Genomic DNA, 20384 nt, shown 5'->3' on the forward strand with positions numbered 1-20384 from the left:
TTAGCTCTTTGTTTTCTTTTCTCCTAATAGGCTTCTTTAAACGTTCTAATCCAATGTTACTAGCTTTAGTTTATTTTTGCACATGCTGAAGGAAAACTGCCTGTTTGTGTCCATTCAAACCTCCCAAATCCTGAACCGTATCATCTTCTTCAGCTCTTACAACTGATCTAATGTAAATGAATAAGATGAGATTAGTTTAAGAGCAGGGTGTCCGCAGGTCCTTAAAAAGTCTTAAATTAGCTTTTCCAAATTTAAGGCCTTAAAAATGACAAATAATCCTTAAATACAGTTTCCAAATGTCTTAAATTACCAAAGACCCAATAAACAAGATTCTTTTATTTCTGTAAAATTTTCGTGAATTTCTAGTTAGTGTTCAGCATTTTTGTGTGTGATGTTGCCGTAAGCGGAACCGTGCACGTTCAGCTGGTCGTGAAAGGGGGCTATTTTTAGATGAGCACATTAGCTGGTTAAGCTAGTGGGAGCTTGGTAGCCTGGCAAGCCAGACTAAATAAATGTATTATTTAAGCCCTTTTCAGATAGACATTCTGGAACATTTGCGGACAATTCAATCCGGTTTTTAACCGGAGCTGTGTTTTCAGACACACCACTTTTGTACCGGAACTTGTCCTTTCGGCTGCGTTCACACAGCAGGGAAAAGTTCCACATGTCTGACGGCGGCAGGGGGGTGGTGGGGGGAGAGAGAATCTGACTCATGTTAAGAAGAAGAAGAAGAAGAAACTATCATTTCTATAGCGCCTCTCAAGATAAAAATCACGAGGCGCTTAAGCATAATTCTGCGCACACGAAGACGCATAAGAGACCTGGATGATGAAGCTCAATGGTTAAAGGAATCGCTGAAGCGGTGTGAAGCGGTGTGAAGCGCTCCATCGCGCGTCTAGGCGGTACCGTAGGAGGCGAGCTGCCGTGGTTCGCCGCATTCTACAGCAGCGGGCTATCTAGGTGCGCACGGCGTCCCCCGGTCCCCTCCTCCTCCCCTCCCCCTTGTCCGGAACTTTACCTCACCAGTCTGAAGCAGCCACCCTGTCCGTAACAAGTCCGGACCTGTTACTAGGGGCTTTGTCCGGATAAATTCCGGAACACGTTATCCGGATGTTTGTATTCAGACACAAAGGTCTTACGGACAGAGTCCGGAACATTTCCGTTTTTCATGGCCTGTCTGAAGGGGGGCTTTAGTCTGGCCACGCTCCATTGACGGCTCTCGGTTGTGGGGCGGGTTCTACCGTTGTCTTTCAAATGATCTCCGTATTCCACTGGACAAAGAATGTGACATACTCTTGTTTCACTCTGTTGCATCATCCCACCCACCAGGCATGAGTGCCCTGATTGGCCCACAAAGCGGATAAAGCTCTGTGATTTGTTCACTAAGCAGATAGAGCACTATGATTGGCCCACCATTGTGGACCAATCACAGCTCTTTATGTGTTTGAAACCCCTCTAGAGAGCTGTGATTGGCCAGCCAGAGTCCTGGTAGGAGCTGCGGAGGTTCCAATGGAGCATGCCTAGACCATTCTTTGCAAAGCAAGAATTTGGTCTAGTTCACTAGGCTAGGAGCTTGGGCCATGAGGAAGTGCAAGTTTAATGGTACCTGGATGGCCAATCCCACGTTCACGACGTCGTTAGCACCGGTTCCAGGCAATAGCTGGAAATTATAGCTTAAATTTAATTTTTAAAAATAACTTAAATTTGGTCAAAGTGGCCTTAAAAAGGGTCTTAAAAAGTCTTAAATTTGACTCCCTTAAACCTGCAGATACCCTGTAAGAGGTCATTTTCATCTAGTTTAGCTTCACAAACACCAAATCATTTAAAAGCATCACCCAGCTGAAGACCAAGGCTGTGATCAGGATTTACTTTTAGGGATGAGTCAGAGTTTGAGGTGAAAACAGACTTTTACTGTTAAACTTTTGCCATTCTGAGCATAAATGTTTAACGAGTCGTGTTTCTATCTGTGTGAGAACCGCTTCATCGCGTCTGCCCGCTCACGTCCGTTTAGCCTGCAGGACGATCGATCTAAAGGCCGAGGATGTCGCTGTGCATAAAACACGATTTCATTAACAATCACTCCCTCCTTCTCCGCCTGATGTTTTTGCTGACCGTCAGAAGCAGCTGTCACTCGGATTAAATCATGAACAACGCCCTGTCCTCTGTTTTATGTCTCCAGATGTGAACGCCACCTCACAGTCCTCCAGCAGCAGCATCCTACCTCAGGTACTCGTCGCTCGTCATGCTTCGGTCTTTTCTCTCATTTTTCTTTTTTTTTCTTCTTCATTTGGATGTTGCCACTCTGCACACAAGTAAAGAAAAATAAAGACATAAGCAAATCTCCATTTTAGTACAGAATCTTTTTCACAGGAATTGTGTTGAAAAATCGCTAAAAAGGCCAAAGAATGAACCAGCTGACACAAAACACAATGATCATCTCTTTAGATGAATCCGTCAAACAAAATAAATCAATTATTTTGAGAGAAAATGTGATTTTCTCGCTAACAAGTCAAGTTTTGAGGCTTGTTCAGGCGGTTTCTGGGTTACTTTGTGCTTCTTAAAGATCTGACGGTCAGATTTGCAGCTGTGGAAAGTGTTTAGGCCGGACGTTTCCTCCCTGGTGTGACTAGATTCAAGGACTGAACATAAAAAAGTGGAAATAAACTTTCCCAAACTTTCAGAGAGCCTGAAGAAGCATTTATTTATGCTGTTTAATGTACAAACCAAGAAACAAGCATCAAAAATATACTTATATTTTCAACTTTTGTGAATTTAGCAGAAGAACAATATTTAACTCCTAACATGTTATAAACTAGATGGCGCTTGTATGAAATTTAGGTCACACACAACTTAAAGTACCATTTTGGGGCAGATGTGTTATATCAGAACGCTTCAGGCTGAACGTCCAATGTGTCTTTAGATCAACAGCTTGAACTTTCCACAGTGATCCCTCGTTTATCGCGGTAGATGCGTTCCAGACCTGGCCGCGATAGGTGAAAATCCGCGAAGTAGGGACACCATATTTACAGTATTTATTTAACAGGTACGTATTCAGTATTCAGACTTTTAAAACCCTCCCTTTACATAGAAATACATTTTTACTTGTTTTTTTTATAGTTTTATTACAAAAAGTGCATTTTATGATGAAATTGATGAAAAAAAAATCAGGAATTTCTTGATATTTCGCATAGAAAAATACCGCGAATCGGTGAAAAATACCGCGAATCGGTGAATTTCCCTTGAATAAGGCTCCAAAGAAAAAATCCGTGAAGTCGTGAATCCGCGATAAACGAACCGCGAAGTAGCGAGGGATCACTGTACACCTTTGCTTTTTAGCATTTAAAAATAAGTAGCACCTCCATTATTTTTATCCTATAAACTGTATTTCTTGTGTTTTCTAGCATTTCCTGCTTTGTTGGAGGCACGAATTGCTGGTTGTTTAGACAAGTTTAAGCATTTAAGTGTGTGTGTGTGTTTGTGTTGAGTTGACAGGGGGAGGGTGTACAGATTTACCGTTCTCCTCTACAATAACATAAAACAACAATACTTGTTAAATATTTTAGATGGAGTTCTATATTTTCAGATGTGAGATCAGATTTCCAGTCATAGTTGACCAAAACATAAAAAAATTGTAAAGATGCTTCTAGAAAAGTGTTCAGAACAAGCTAAGTTTTCAATCAATCAATCAATCAATCAATCAATCAATCAATCAATCATCAATCAATCAATCAAATTTATTTATAAAGCGCTTTTCAAACAAAGTGCTTTACAAAATGACCCCAGATTCCCATAACAGGTTAAAAACATTAACAGACATATGCAAGCACACACACACGCACACACACACACACGCACACACATAAAAATTATATTTGGCTGAGTCCAGATGAGCCAAGTAAGGTAAGGCAAGGAAACGCCATCAGAGGAGCCGTCTGCCCCGGCAGCATCAGGTCTCCCACACTAAGTCAGGGCGCTCAGTGGAGGGGGAGCATAGACCCCCACCTACAGAGCGCCCAGGAAGCTACAGTCGACCACCGCTCCCGGGGCAGAGGGCCCCTACAGAGGAAACACTGGATTAAAATGAGTAAAAATATAATAAAAGAGCTAATATAAATGACAAAAGTTAGAAAATAAGTAATGAATAAAATCATATAGACAGTAAAATAATAATATTAAATAATGAAACTGTGCTAAAATATAATCATATAAAACATGCAAAGCAAGCAATAAAATATAATCATGTAAAACGAGAAATAAAACTTTAGTAAATATTTAGATAAAAGCTAACTTAAATAGGTGCGTCTTGAGCCTGGACTTAAAAACATGAACGTTCTCTGCGGCCCTGAGGTCCTCTGGCAGCTCGTTCCAGAGGCGAGGGCCATAACAACGCAAACACCGCCACGGAAAACTTACCCCTCCCCTCGGTCATCTTCCCTGGATCTGCATCGGAACCTCGGAGAACCTCTCACACCAGCGGTGTTCTTTTGCTAAATACACAAGTGCGTAATGAATGGAGGACCCAGGGAAGTGCGGCGGTTTGGTGAGACCCACAACCAGATGGTCCAAAAGTTGCTGATGGTCCGAGACGTGATGCTGGTGAAGGGTTTTAGACAAATTTATTAAACATTTTTTTAATCTCCACAATATATTTATAGCTGTACTATGTTAAAGTTGTTAAGAGGCATGAAAAACAAAATGTTCCAAGTTAATTTGTTTTCCTAATTAGCTATAGCAGCTTAACAGCTACGGGTTGAGTTTTTCCTCTGCTCCTTTTTCATCAGCGCAAACCCTCTGCCCCTCCTAACGACCTGAGAGCCTCAAATAGGATGAGAGAGAGTCTCCACCCTCCTGGACGACTGGGATCCCGAGCACCAACAGGTGAGTCCACCGGTTTTAGTCGCCAAATATGGTGCAGCAACTCCAGCTGGTGCTGGTCCTAGTGCAAGGAAAGAGGCAGAGGGGCACGTTGGCCTTGAAAGTCTTGATCCAGGCATGTTGATGAAACTGGGCGGATGCATTTCAGTTAGATGCCAGGAAATGCACAATTGGCATTCTCCGGGAGCGGAGAGGCTTTGGCCCCCGGGGAGGAGGCTGATCGACGCGCTCTGGCAAGTGGGCGAGAGTTGATAGACTGCCAACGTGAAACCGAATTCCGGATCAGATTTTTAGATCCACGGCGCAGCTCGAAGTTGGATGTGCTGCTGCTTCTAGTGACGGGTGGAGCAGAGACGAGGCCAGGGCTGCTGGGATCTGCATCCAGGGAAGGTTTTTTCTTTGCAGAAGCGAAAAATGTAGAAACCTCGGCATGTTTAAGTATCGCTCTACAAAGTAGTTTTGGAAAAAGGGGATTTTCAATATTTTGCTACAGCATTAGGAGCGACTGTAACAGTAGTGCATGTAATGAAGCTGGTCGGAGAGCAAGGATGGATCTTGTTTCTTAACATTTTACCATCCACCCATTGTCATGTTCTGAGGTAATGATTTAACCCAAGACATGCAGAATCAATACACTGGAGCAGAATGTAAAAAAAAAAAAGATTTATTAGATAACTAGAACACAGGGTGAACTGGAAATCCAGCGAATGGGTAAACGGGAGCAGCGTCTGAGGGGAGAGGAGCAGAGGTGAGTCCTTGATAATATAATATGGTAGAGGATGAGCTTGGTAGGAGGACTTACAGACTAAGCGTGGTTTAGTATGTCCGAGGAGGGGTGAGCTGGGAGAGCGAATGAATGTCCAGGGATGAAGCTGAGCGATAGGGTTTCCAACCGGAGGAGAGAGAGAGCAAGTTGTGCCGAGAGCAATTTGTGCCGTTGGGAGGACGGGAACCGAGAGGGAAGTCCAGAAGTCGTATGGTCAGGTAGTGGTATATGCAAAAATCACAACGAGAATGCGGAGTATGGAAAGAGATGACTGAGCCTAAAACACGAGTCAAAACAAGAACAATAATCAGGGCAAAAGGTCGCTTGCAAAAAACACGTTTCTAAAGTCAAGGTTTCAAAATCGAAGTATCACTGTGGCTGGGACTCTACCAGTAAGGCGTAATCATCCGGCAGCTTAGCAGTGTCCTCCGTCCTCCTTAAGAAAGCCGCCCGCTGATCAGCTGATTGATTCCAGCTGCTGCTCTCTCTCCTGAAATCAGAGAAGCTCAACAAACAGGTGACGTCATGGTGTGTGGAGAGTGCTCACCTCCCAGCTCACAACACCCATGTCATCACTGCTTATTCAGCCTTGGGTCACAGAGGTTCAGAATGAAACCCAGAGATCTCTCTCTCCAGTTCCTTTTAAAGCCTAATTTAGACTTCTCCGTCTGCGTCGGGATGGACGCGCAACGCCATTATCCGTCCTCGCGAGCCTGCTGGAGAGCCCTTGCAAGGACGGACGCAGACGAGCTCTCTTTTCTGAACATCTGTCCGTCGAGACAGAGAACGCAAGCTTGTGATTGGTCAGTACACCGCTGTCGTCGACGGTGCCGCCACTGCGCCCTCAAAAACACGAAGAGAGCTGAGGATGTCTAGTGATGCACACGAAGCAGCTTGAAGAATACGTAGCGGAAAAACTCTAAAAATATAAACATTTTCTCCCCCCGTGACTGGAGGAGGGAAAAGACGCGCAGCAACTGTTTTATTCGTGGACAGAAATGTTGGGAAATGTGGGTTTAGAGGTGGCGAATGCACGAAGAGGTGGAGGAGAATGAGAGACAAATTTGTCCGTGTTAAAAAATCTTAAATACAAAAAACGCAATATAAACACACCATCTTAGACCGGATACATGACAGGATACCACAGAACAGCGCTACGCCCTCTGTTGTCCTGGCGGGGAACTGCTTTGTACACTTCCCAGGAGTCAGAGAAGCGTGAAGGCAAAACGTCTCCGTCTGTCCGTGCGTGTCCCTCTCTCATGGAGCTGACAAAGTATAAATTAGGCTTTAGGCTTCCGTAGGTGTTCCTGTTAGAGGTACCGTGATCACAAATTGGTTATTGGTCAATTTGAAGCTCACACTTTTCTTTATTACGGCCCGTGGATGCATTACTGCTGAGCAGCAATTGGAAAACAGTCAGATTTCTGGTCCATAAACTCTCCATTGCAACTCCCTCTAGCATCAACAGATCTTTCATGTAGCAGTGTTTCAAGGTCCATCTATCCATTAGTATTATGCCGCTTATCCGGGGTCAGGTTGCAGGGGCTGTAGCCTAAGCAGGAAGACTCCGACTTCCCTCTCCCCAGCCACTTGGGCCAGCTCCTCTGGGAGAATCCTAAGGTGTTCCCTGGCCAGACGAGAGACCTAGTTCCTCCAGCGTGTCCTGAATCTTCCTTTAGGTCTCCTCCCAGTTTGGCATGCCCCGAAACCCTCATGAGGGAGGCATCCAGCAGACTAGATGCCCGAGCCACCTCAACCAGCTCCTCTCGATGTGGAGGTGCAGCAGTTCTACTCCAAGCCCCTCTCAGATGGTCGAGTTTCTCACCTTATATCTAAGGGAGAGCCCAGCCACCCTGCAGAGAATACTAACTTCGGCCGCTTGTATCCGTGATCTCGCTCTTTCGGGCACTACCCTAAGCTTGTGACCGTAAGTGAGGGTTGCAACGTAGAGTGGTCGTTAAATCGAGAACTTTGCGTTTGGCTCGGCTCTCTTCACCAAGACAGACCAGTACAGCGCCCGCATCACCTTTTTAAACAGGGGGACCACCACCCCGATCTGCCAATCCAGTGGGACTGCCTCTGATGTTCATGTGATACTGCAGAGTCAGCCAAGACAACCCTACAACAACCTGTTTCAAGGTTTTTAGCTTTTTTCATTTTTCAAAAGCTTTTCTATTATGTATATATATATATATATATATATATATATATATGTGTGTGTGTGTATATATATGTGTATATATATATATATATATATATATATACTGTATATGTGTGTGTGTGTGTATATATATGTGTATATATATATATATATATATATATATATAATATATATACACATATATATATTATATATATATATATATATCGGTGCTCCAGTTCCTGTGGATCCGTCTCTGTGAACAGTCAGGGGACTGAACCTCAGCACTCTGTGTGGCAGGTGGAGGGTGTCTGCATGCTCAGAGAGCGGTGTGGCCATGTTTATTATCTGTCAAAAACACAATGCTGTCTCAGCAGAAACTGCACATATCCTGACAGATTCCCGCTGCTGTGAGGTGTTTTATTGAACAACTCCCCGAGGATTTTTTCCTCTCTGGTTTCCTGGTCTGCGAATAATTCCAAAATCCCTTTTCTCCCTTAAACATAAATATTTACCTACTAGTAACACATCTTCTGCTCTGTTATTGCTGCTGCCTGACCCACAAGGCAGAAAGTCAGAATTTAAACCAAAACCAGACCAGAGCGGATGGAGCAGCGACAGGCAGCGCTGCCCCTAGTCCCAAAAATTGTGACATCATTGGTCAAATATTGGCCTATCTATCCTTGCCAAGTCAAGTACACCTCCTTAGTGACCTCACTAGTGTGTAAGACTTACGTGGTCGGCAGACTGGGTCGTTTTCCAACAGCAGAACTGGATGAAAGGAGGGTCTCTCCGAGAGTAAACACCAGTTGGGACCATTGGAGCAAAACCGATGCTCACATAGGGTGTTCACACTCCCCAGCTGCCAAGGGGAGCGTGGGTGTTGGCTGTGAGCGTGACATGTGTACAGTTCAATCACGCACCCTTACACACAGCCGTCCTGCACACACACACACACACGGTTTCTGTCTTTTACCGTAATTCGGTTCCTTAAACCTCCTTTAGGGCCATTTGGTTTTCTCTGTGTGATTTTCCCTTTTATTCTCCTCCTCTTGTTTAATAGCGGGTTAGAGGCAGCTGCACGCATCGCTCTGATGTGTGAAGGACAAACAAAAATGCTGCAACAGGTCATTACTTTCCTGCAGTGCTGCTGCCCCAGATTCTCTGCCACAAAACACCCCGTCACCCCAGTTGTACACACACACACACACACACACACACACACACACACACACACACACGCACGCACGCACGCACGCACGCACACACACACATACACACTCCTTCAGCATGTGTCACTGCACTAATTATCAGGAGTCTGGCTGCTGGAGGATAGGGTGATTCAAATTTCCATTCCTGAGCCGCCCAACAGGTCTAGAATTAGAAGCTGAGGCAGAAGGCTGCTGGTCACACAGCGAACAGCATCTCTGCAGACGGGCGCAGAGCTGGGTGCACGCCAGCGGAAGCCACAGTTTAGGTCGAGTCGGGCGAACTGGAGCTGACTTGACTGTTGAACAGGAGCTTATGTGGCAGCAATTCCTCTGAGAGGAAGGAGGAGAGTTACATTTCTGTTAAGGACTTGTTTTCATTGGAGAGGGCTGCTGATGTAAGTTTCCGTCTTTCACGACTCTGTTGTTAAATTTGTGTGTTTTAAGTTTGCACAAATACCTACTTGGTGACTTGGGGAGATTCTTGGGGCTGGGTCTTGTTGGGGAAAGTGACCTCACAGCCAAGTGGGCCTTAGAGGCTTGTTTCAACTCAGACGGCTGCAAGCTGGGTTTGGAATTCAGCTCAACAGACGCCCTTTTCTCGCTCCGTCTCTCCTCTCTCCCTCTTCTCTCTGTTGCTATCGGTAGGAAACAATTGCAGATCTGTTCCAGGGTGTGTGTGTGTGTGGGTGGGTGGCTTCTTATTAGCTCTGGTCTAAGGAGCTGCCCTTCAAATGGAAGTCCACTTTCCGGCTCTTGCAAGCTGCCTCCTCTCTCTGTCTCTCTGGCTTCACTCAATGTTCTTGTTTTTCCCTGTTCTCTTCCAGATAACTCTCAGCTCAATCAGGATCAGGGAGCAGGGGTCCCGGAGCAGTTCACCGGCCTCTTGCACGGATCCTCTCCTGTCATCGACTCCTTCAGACTCCCCGGTGTTCTGCCTCCGACCCAAGCTCAGCCTGGAACAAAGAAATCCACCAAAGCAAAAGAGGAAGTATCAGCTGTTCCAGCGCCGTCTAACCAAACCAGCATGGCCGCCATCCTGACAGACTGTGATCCAAAGGCAATTTACGCCACCGTGAACAAGGAGCCAAGAGACTCAGGGGCAGGAGTTAGGATGCGCCCTCCCGGGGACCTGAAGCTGGCACGTAGCCTCTCCAAGTCTGACTCCGACTTGCTGGTGTCGCCTCCTGGTGAGGAGGAGGGGGGACTAGGAAACCGGAGCGAGTCCGTTTCTAACTGTAGCACCGGGAAGAAGAGGCTGGAGAAATCTCCATCCTTCACCTCAGAATGGGATGAGGTAAGAATTCCCGATGAATGAGTGATACCTCCGAGGTCTGTGCTTTCACAGCTCCACCACAAACTGTTGTTCTGTTGTAAACCCAAAGCCACCTGTTGTCTGGAGGGTGGCACCGATACCGTCTGAGCTCAAACACAGTAGCTTATTATGGTTTTTCACGCAAATGTTGACAAGAAAGCATCAAAATCAGCAGAATTCATTCTGCCTTGGCTGATTGTACATTCATTCCTAACCTCCATGGACATGTCCTCACTAAATGCATCCCCCGTTCCTTCAGCGCTTTAAGGCTTAGCCTGGAAGTGGTTGGAGGGCTGAACAGAGCCACGCTGCAACAGAAGATTAGAAAAGACGGGGATGAAATGAGTAAGACTCGGATCTGGAACGCGAGACTCGGAGAGAATGTGGAAGCTGCAGTTTGGGTCTCTGCTCAGCACCGTTGGGCTTGAAAAGGCACAAACACGCGACACATGGAGCTCATTACGCAGGAGAACATCTAAAAGAACGCAGGAGGAGTCTGATCAAATGTTTTTTTAGGTTAATAGAAATTCTCTCTTATTTTCTGTTAGTTTGCTTTTTAACCGTTTGCAGGATGACAGATATTTTCTAAGCTTCTCAGCTCAGTTTCACTACAAGCTGTTCACTTGTGCCAATAACTTTTATTGAAGCTCTTTGTTCTTTTATCGGTACCTTCTGGCTCAGTTCTGTTCCGGCTGCGCCCGAGACATTCTCGGCACCTTGTATTTATGAAAGCCAGAGCGCGGCGGGCCCACGCTTTTACAGATCTTACTGCTGCCTTGTGACGAGCCGAGAGAATCGATGTCATGGCCGCTCTGAGCTGAGCCGGTGTGCAGGTCGGCACAGTTTAATGTTAAAACACCAAAACCACCGATAGTTGGGGGCATATTGAGAATCTGAAGCTTGCACCGTTTTCTGTTGGTCCTACACGATTTCTTAATGGCCTCCTCTAAACACGTTCATGTGTAAATATCTCATCACTTCTGTCAGCTTGTCTCTCATAAACTACCAGATGATGTTTCTGCTGCTCTCTGCTGACAGCTCTGGTCACACACCAGCTGCATTAGAGGGGCATTTATGTATGACAGCACCTTTACCCAGTGTTTGCTCTGTCTGGAAATCCTTCCATCAACACGTCCAACCTTGCATTCTCTCAGATCGTCAGAGCCAGAAAATGCTTCTGCAGCCTGGCTCGTCCTCTCAGGGACGTCTCAGGGAGCTGATGAAGACGGTTTTTACTTGATTTCATGTGGAGCGAAAATGAAAAGAGATGTATGCACTTTAGAGCTGAAACAACTAATCGATTTAATAGATTATAATCGATTATTAAAAATAGTTAACAACTTTTTTAGTCATCGATTAGTTGTTTAATAATAATAATAATAATAATAGTGCATTGCATTGCACTTGTAGTCAAAATCAAATGTCTCCAAATAATAAAAAAGTAATTTGAAGTTCTAAGTTGAAGAGAATAAAACATTATAGTGCAAGAAGCCAATGCCCTCGTATGTGTGTGCAGGGTCTCAGGAGGTTACGGAGACGAGGAATGAAAAGGACTCGTTTGAATATGTATGCTCAGTCCATGCAGTTTTTAACTGTCACTTATAGGAGATTCTAGAAATCAATAAGATGTGATATTCCATATAAATATGAATTATCAATCTTATTGGTATTTGAGTATTTGATGTAATATGAACTTAGGGTCGACATCGACAGGTGGATTGGTTCGGCGTCTGCGGTGATGTGGACGCTGAGCCGATCTGTCGTGGTGAAGAGGGAGCTGAGCCAGAAAGCCAGGCTCTCGATTTACCGGTCGATCTACGTCCCAATCCTCACCTATGGTCATGAGCTTTGGGTAATGACCGAAAGAACGAGAACGCGGATACAAGCGGCCGAAATGAGTTTCCTCCGTAGGGTGGGATAGGGTGAGGGACTCGGAGTAGAACCGCTCCTCCTCCGGATCGAAAGGAGTCAGTTGAGGTGGTTTGGGCATCTGGTCAGGATGCCTCCTGGACGCCTCCCTGGGGAGGTGTTTCGGGCATGTCCTGCCAGCTGGAGGCCCCCGGGTCGACCCAGGACACGTTGGGAGAGGTTACATCTCCAATCTGGTCGCTTTGGGGTCCTGCTGGAGGAGCTGGTGGAGGTGGCCGGGGAGAGGACGGTCTGGAGCTCCCTAGTTGGGATGCTGCCCCTGCGACCCGGACCCGGGTAAGCGGAGGAAGACGACGATGAACTTAGGTTATTTGGACTACCAGGGAAACACACACGTCACTGTTAAAAAAAGACAGCCTTAAAAAGTTTTTTCAATTCATTTTTCCTGTTTCACCTAAGTCTCCCTGATACGTTAGAATTGTTCAACTCAATTTTGTTTGTTTTGATATTGAAAACTTAAAATTGCTTGTTATTTCAACAGGTGATAATATTTTCCTCATTCTCGTGCGTTCAGTCAACTGCAGTTTATAGATTAAACAATGACCCCGCCCACTGTGAAAACTGCAGTGGGTGAGGTGCATTGTGGGTAGTCATGTTTTTAGTTATTTAGTTCTAATTCGAGGTGCTTATGCACTTTTATTGTGGGCGCTTGTGTTGTTCTTAGTTTTTGCTTTGTTCAGTGTTCCAAAGGTGGAGTTATTCGTTGTTGTCATGTTGGCACTGAAAGTCAGGAGGGCGGTCGTAGGAATAAGAACGTTGTGCCGTTTCACTCCACTGCACTTAATAAAGTTGTAGTTCTCGCTAAATGCTCATGACTCGGCTCCTTGTGTTGTGTATGAGGCGTGAGATAGCCAGTATTTTTCAGTGTTGTTGTTAGCATCCTGCTTCACCGTTTGCCTGTATGGCATGGCAGCTGCCGTTTTGATAACATGAGTTCAAACAATTAATCCATTTGTTCAGTTAACAAAAACTTTTCATTTGAATACCATACATGTCTAACTCTTAATTTATAAGTTAACATAATGTGGAATTGTGTGTATGTTTAAGAAGGCAAAATGATTTTTCCACTTTGTAATCTAACAAGATATTCCAACAAAGCACAGTTATTATTTATGATATTTGTAGAGCAAAGTGTGTTCTGGTTTGGAGACCAGACAGTTAAGATGTGGCACACAGAACTTCAGGCAGATGAAACAGCTTGGACACTTCCGTGTGATGACCTCTGACCTTACAGTGGACAAATAACCAAATTGTTGGCCTTTGGTATGCTACAAAATCTTAAAAACTAATCTGGAAAGTTCTTAAGAGTTTGAATTTAACATCGCTGTAGCTGGAAGAACCCAGTTATTCTGAGAATGTCGCAGCTTGCCTGAAACTAAAGTCAATTATGACTACTCACTAGGGATGTATGAAAATATCGATAGTCCAAAATATCGCAGTGTTTTGCGTTATGATACTGAATCAATATTTAAAAGCAGATAATTTATTTAGTATTTACAATTAACGCGCTAACATTTACTGTTTTTTGTTTGTGGTGCAATTCAAACGTCAGCTGCTAGGTGGCAGCGGTGTTTACCACCTTCATGCTGACGGAATTGTCTGGATTGAGTTTCTCGATTAAATTCAGCCTTAAAGGGGCCCCAGGCGGTTTTGGCTTGCTTTTAGTACCCCGCAGTGGTCTTCGTAGAACCAAAAGCGAAACGCATCTCCTTGCTGAGCGTTCGTCTTTTCAACATCTTAGTCTAATTATGAAAATGATTTAAAAAATATGAAAAGGTTACTAAGTATCCCTTTAAAAATGCAGACATCATCTGATGTATCGTATCGTCTCCTTTGTATTGCGATATTTATTGTATTGCATTGCCAGATCCTTGTGTGACTGGGCACTTGAGCAGCAGCTGAACGAAAACATTAATCATTTACCTCTGCTTCTGATTTATGTTTATGTTTATTCATTTGGCAGATGCTTTTATCCAAAGCGACTTACAATTTATAACCTATAGGGCATGTTGTGATCTGTGGGGGAAACCGGAGCACCCGGAGGAAACCCACGCATGCATGGGGAGAACACGCAACTCCACGCAGAAAGGCCGCCGCCGAGTTTCGAACCTGCAACCTTCGTGCTGCGAGGCCACAGTGCTAACCACTGCTCCACCATGCAGCCATGCAAATTTCTGACTGAATCTACTTGTGCATTTTTATTAACAATTTTACAAACACACCATGCACAGGAGAGAGTGTGACGGGGTTCCTGGTGGAGGCTGCTCCTCCTAAATCACCTATCATAACTCTGACTCGGCCCTGGTGCTTGTGTGTTGGTGCTTCTGCATGCATGAGGAAAATAGACTGAGCAGAGCTGTCCAGTAGGAGCCAGAACAGAAAGTATTGGTTTCCTCCTGCTCCAACGTGAGCTTCCACACGGCAGCAGAACTGGTTATATTGATGGCTTCCAGCTGCGAGGTTGGATGCACGTCTTCAGGCACTGGGATCGTGTGCCTCCATGCATGTTGCTGGGTGAACTCTTCTGCTTCTGGTTCTCCTGAATGTGTTTTAAATTCTTAAAGCAAGCTGCCGGCTGAGAGTGTGGGCATTTACTCCAGCCCTCGTTACTAATTCATCCTGCTGGAGTGTGTTTTGTGTACTGTCCAGTAAACCTGCAACGGAGTTGGTTTGCTTTCAAATTAAACCCCCAAAGTGCTTATGTAGAACAAAAGACTTGGGGCCTAAAGCAGACTCTTCCTTTGTGAGGCAAACGTAAGGCCACATCGGTACGCCTGACTTCGCCGCGCCGCCACAGCCCCACCTTCTGCAGAAAACTCCCATAAAGTGACGCCAAGCAACCCCAACTTGTCTTCAGTTACCTGCTACAAATTTGGGGTGATTATTTGAAAGGGCGAATTTTGGAAAATTTCCCAGTAAAACTTGACCTTTTAAGTCCTGAGGGGGCGGGGCTTATGTGACATCATCAATCGACCATTCATTTGTCTTCGGAGGGCGATGACGATCGTTCTTTAACTGTAATTCTTTCATTTATGAAATTATAGCAATTTGAATTTTTTTGGCAAGTGCTCGAACTTTGAGGCCTGGCCCCGCCCCTTCAGTATTTATGAAAATTCAATTTTATTTTCTCATTTGAATCGTCCATCACTTCTGTTCGATCGCACACTATTTTTGAGACAATCGTGCGAAAAATGACCAAACTGTTCAACCAAATATAGACCCTAGAAATGGCCAAAACGGGGTCAAAATGGCCACTTTAGTCCAAAATAGCCGACTTCCTGTTTGATATTGACCATGGGTGCAAGAGGCATTTCTGTGCGTATTGTTGAGTTCTACAAGTGTACCAAATTTCATCACTCTACTATGAAAAAAGGTCAAAGCGGAGGGGTGTTGTTGCTGCACAGACCGTGCATGGGTGGCGCTGCCTGTCAGCTTCGCCAAAAGCCTCCTAACTTTATGCATGGCAGCAAGGAAGAATTTGAAATACGCGAGACCCAAGCTGAGATATACAAAATGTAAGCTTGCAGTGAGGAGAGGCTTTGTAACTGCGAGCTGGTGTAAAGAACTCCTTGTTAAAATGCTGGTTGTTTTTGTGCTTTTAGCTGTGGAAAAAAAGCCGTTTGGCGTCTGAAAGCTGCACACCTCTCCTCACGTGGACACTGAATCAGGTGCAAGAGACTTCTCTGCTCAGATTCTTTTCTTTCTTGGAAAAAAGCAGATCAGCCACTTGTGGTTTGATGTGAAGAGCGTGGAGCGTGAGCGGGATTTGCGGTGAAACGTTACAGTGAGGTCGCCTTGCTGTGGCTGGGCCTCCCAGGACACAGCCAAGCCTGGCACCATCCTTTAAAACGTCCCTTTTTTCTTTGTTGAATCAGCTTTGCTTCCTTTTCCAGCTCTCACGGCCCTCTGCTTACGTCCCCTCCTCCTTTTTTGAGCCACTCTCATCCTCTGGTTTCCAGACGAGCAGATTTGACTTGCATGAGGTCTTGGCCCTGTGCGTCTATCCATTTAAGAAGCAAAGAGTGTGTTTTGTGGACGGGGTGTGTGTGTGCGTTTGTGCTGGTGTGTAAGACGCATGCTAATGCAGGTTGCAATCAGACATGAGATGACAATCCAGGGGGCGCATCGTGTAGACCAGCACAGTCAGAGAAGGGAACACAGCTCCAGATAGACCGGAACGGGCCACTTTGTGCTCCATCTCAGAACTTCTTCACCTTCATCTGATCCAATAGCTGCTATGAAACCAGCTTTTGTGAGTATGAGTTCCCTTATAGGCGCTTAAAGAACCTTATTCATCATTTTCTCTACTATGAATGGCTTAAATAAGAAATGAGTTGATTTTCTGTGGTCGTTTCACTGCTTTAGACCTTTTCGTTGCCTGCACTGATTTAAGTTTAACTCTTTATTGGTTACTCTAATAAATGCAGAAAACGTTACCCTCACCCTCAACTCATTTGCTATTTCTAAGATTTTCCTAAAAGGTTCACCTACAGATTTATTTTTACCTTGCACATGTTTCCTGTTGTCACCTTTTCTTGGAGGAGCTCAGGGGAGGTTCTGCAGCTTGTTCAGGAGAGTTCTCGTGTTTCTGACCCGCTGGGATCAAACCACACAGGGTGTGTGACGTCTTTGCTGGAGAAAGGAAGATCTATTGTTTCTTTCCCAACCCAAACGAACAGATGACGGGGTCGTGCATCCGCCATCATCTCTGTTCTGAGAGAAACTTTTTGTTGTTGTTGAGGATTTTCTGCTGAAGTGTAGCTTTAGCTGGAAAATGCAAGCATGACATTGGGTTGTTTGAGGGAGACCTTGATGGGGTTGCTGACGGTGCTTCGTCCTGCTGTGGTGTTCAGGTGCTGGCACCTTTTACAGAACACGTTGTGTTTTCAGCTTCCTGCTATGCCACTCGCTAGCTGGTTTACAGCCAGCCCCTGTGTTGTTGCCAGTTGTAGCCCTGCGGTCCAAACTCTCGCTCCCTCTCTGCTGCCTTTTGTTTCTCCCTGGCGTCCTTTAGCTCTCCCATCAACACCTCTCTTATTTTAATTGTTTGTTGTCCAAGATTCCCGACGCTGCGTTTGAAAAGGCGTTTTCCAGTCCCGGTGAAGTAGGAGTGGAGTTATTGTGCTTGGACCTTCACAGAGCGGCGGGCCCGCTGTGAGAACATGATAAATAGGTTCCATCACACCCCGACCGACTCTAGTCCCTGCCAGCTCTTCAGCTGTTGACCTCCACCTTGTGGGTGACTTCTGACCCCTGTCTTTGTGTCCCCTCCTGTTCAGACTGAGTCCCTCTAACAAAGAGCCCTTCCATCTCGGGTCTGTATTGATTCACACCCTTCTCCCTCCTCTTGATAATTTCTCTTGGCTCATAGTGCCTCTGTCCCTGGCCGTAAAATTCAGGACTATTTATGTTTCTCCTTTTTTCCTAGCTGTGGGTGTAATTTACCTGGAGGAAATGTCTGGGTCACATCACCCGATAAAGATGTATTTGCCCAGTTCTAACGTTAAATCACACCTGCCTTTAGCGGTGGCAAGTGCCAGCTAGTGTTCCCTTTCCCGTTATACAGCTTCACGAAGAGCCGGTATGCCGAGACGCTCGTGTGTATCTTGTTCTTTCATTTATATGCAGATTTGTGCAACAGTGTGAGTGTGTTTCAATAATTTAAAATCATTCATTACCTCTTTTTCCATTGCGCCTCACAGAAATACCAGCCTGAGATAGAGAATCAGAACTCTTGCTTTAAAAGGTGCACCAGCACATCTAATCTCCTCAGAGGTGTAGAAATCAGGGATGTGTATTTTTGAAATTCTGGCGATACGATACATATCACGATACAGGGGAGACGATACGATGTATCACGATATATTGTGATACATTCAGTCAGACGTCACAAGCAATTTTTTTTACTGAATTTATCGTAAGAATGTTCAATAAACAGTCCAAACTGATACGTAACATGTTAACATGAGGTATCTGAACCATGATGGAGGGTTTTACATTTCAATGGTGGAAACAAAACCCATTGCACACTGCTGCCAACTAGCGGGTGGCGATTGAATTGCACAAAACGAAAAGAAAATACTCAAATGTTTGCATGTAAATTCTTTCAAGAATTAGATACACGGCTTTTGAATATTGATGTAATAATCGCATGAAAAAATATCACGATATATTGCCATATCGATATTTCCGATACACGGCTTTTGAATATCGATATAATATTGCTGGAAAAAATATCACGATATATTGCCATATCGATATTTTCTTACATCCCTAGTAGAAATAAACTTATTACTGGACTTCAGAGGGAGAGCTCAAGTTAGAACCTTATTGTAAGAATTTAATATTCATATTATTTAATGAACCATAAAACATGAGATTCCATAATAAATATGAAACCAATCTTATGGATTTGTGGGTACATTTTAACCAGAAGATTGGAACTTTTTATTGCAGGGATTATGTAACACTTTGTATTAACTCAGAGACAACAGAAGAGAGAGTCAAGTTTAAAAGTTAAAAGATTTATTACTAAACAAATTTAAACTAGACTAACTTTAACCACTAAATGTATGGCGTAACTAAGGTGAATTGAGACGGAGAATGGTGTAGTGTGTAATGTTGCTCAGAACCAGCAAATCTGGAGAAACGATTAGTTCTGATGGGAGTGAAGGTGATGTCTTCGCTCTTGAGCTTTGATTCGGAGATTCATACACACATGAGACGCCATGTTGTCGCTCCACACATACCCTTAGAATGAGACCTCCGTACAGATCCAGAATGCCAGGTCCTCGAACCCCTCTTTCGGTACCGGAGCCGATGAAACAGCGTCAGCAGTACGACAGACTAGTCTTTGGATTGTCTCCAGGTAAAAAGCGACAGTTGGTTGACAGAGTCAGATGGACCCGGAGGGTCAGCGAGTTCAGCTTTTATTCTGAAAGGAACCGTTGCAGCAGGTGGAACGGCAACAGATTTTATCCAGCTTGTCGTTGGTTCTTTTGGCTGAAGAGGAAAGTTACGGATTGGCCACTACGACAACTTCTCTAGAAAGCTTTGAACTGGCATTAAAGATGACGTGGGCATAGTTTTATACTTCTGATGTTTTGGTTTATGGTCGAATGAAAAGATGGCAGATTTACCAAGCACCACCAAAACCACGCCTCCGTCAGATCTGGAAGATTCTGATTGGATCAGTAAAGCAACGTGTCATCTCTTAACACTACGTGTGATCGGTCCTAGTGGAAACATTTAAAGTTATATTACTTATTAATTATTCTGTAGGATTATAATATCAAGTAATTAAAATTTTCATTTCACAAATTGGTTCACAGTTTATTATTGACTAACACTTTGTTTGACTAGCTTATTAAAAATAGAGTTCTTTGATTTATTAAAAGGAAAGAGTCCTTTGTCTTCATTCTTCTCTTGGGCTGGAAAGGAAAACAGTTTAGAAGCAGATGCATGAGACTTGAACAATATCTCATGCAGATTAGTTCTTGCTGTGGAGAGGGGGGAAAAGACTTTTAGCTGGAAAACAGTCATTTCATTCCGTTACATTATTGTCCTCATCCTTCCTGTTTCGGATGACCGATGTCTCCGTCAGGATTGTTCTCCTGCTTCTTGTGCAGACCACGAAGACCTTGTCCTCACCAAAGCAGCACGTGCTGGGAGCTCGCTCATCTACAGCTTTCTCATTAAAGTTCAGTTATTAGGGGTTATGAAAACAATCTAAATACATCAAGTAGATAATTGGATATTTTCTCTAAAGGTGTTGAACCTCAGCTGAGTGAAGCTGGCCCCACATCAGAAATCCAAGCAAACGGGTGGAATGGTTAGTGCTGCTGTTGTATTTACAGTCACATACCATGATGTTGATAAGGTGCTAGTACATATAACGTTTATTTACAAGTAATAGTGTAATGCTTTTCAACCCGTTTCTGCTGGAAAATGGCTTTAGGAAATGACTTAGTGCCTTTGTTTATAAATTTAACAAAGTTCCTAAACAATTTTTATTTTAATACATTATTTACTTTTTTAATGTATTGAACCTAATTTTTTTAAATCAAATTGTATGAGGAATACAACAAAGTGTTTAAAAGGTGAACATTTAAATGACAGATGTCATTGCCCCCCAAAAAGGTGTACTATCCC

At 44.3% G+C, this 20384-nt stretch overlaps 1 protein-coding gene across 7 annotated transcripts in view; it reads left to right on the top strand.

The window, feature by feature from the left end:
• Positions 1 to 20384, top strand: part of LOC107390374 (ankyrin repeat and SAM domain-containing protein 1A) — an 87210-nt gene that overhangs the window by 43051 nt on the left and 23775 nt on the right. For all 7 annotated transcript variants that reach the window (XM_015967032.3, XM_054745728.2, XM_015967030.3 and 4 more), the window contains 3 exons: positions 2180 to 2226; positions 4782 to 4878; positions 9817 to 10286. In XM_015967032.3, coding sequence (XP_015822518.3) covers positions 2180 to 2226; positions 4782 to 4878; positions 9817 to 10286 — 614 coding nt within the window. The remainder of the gene's footprint in view (positions 1 to 2179; positions 2227 to 4781; positions 4879 to 9816; positions 10287 to 20384) is intronic.

This window comes from Nothobranchius furzeri, chromosome 15 (genome assembly GCF_043380555.1).
Source record: "Nothobranchius furzeri strain GRZ-AD chromosome 15, NfurGRZ-RIMD1, whole genome shotgun sequence".
Taxonomy (NCBI): Eukaryota; Metazoa; Chordata; class Actinopteri; order Cyprinodontiformes; family Nothobranchiidae; genus Nothobranchius; species Nothobranchius furzeri.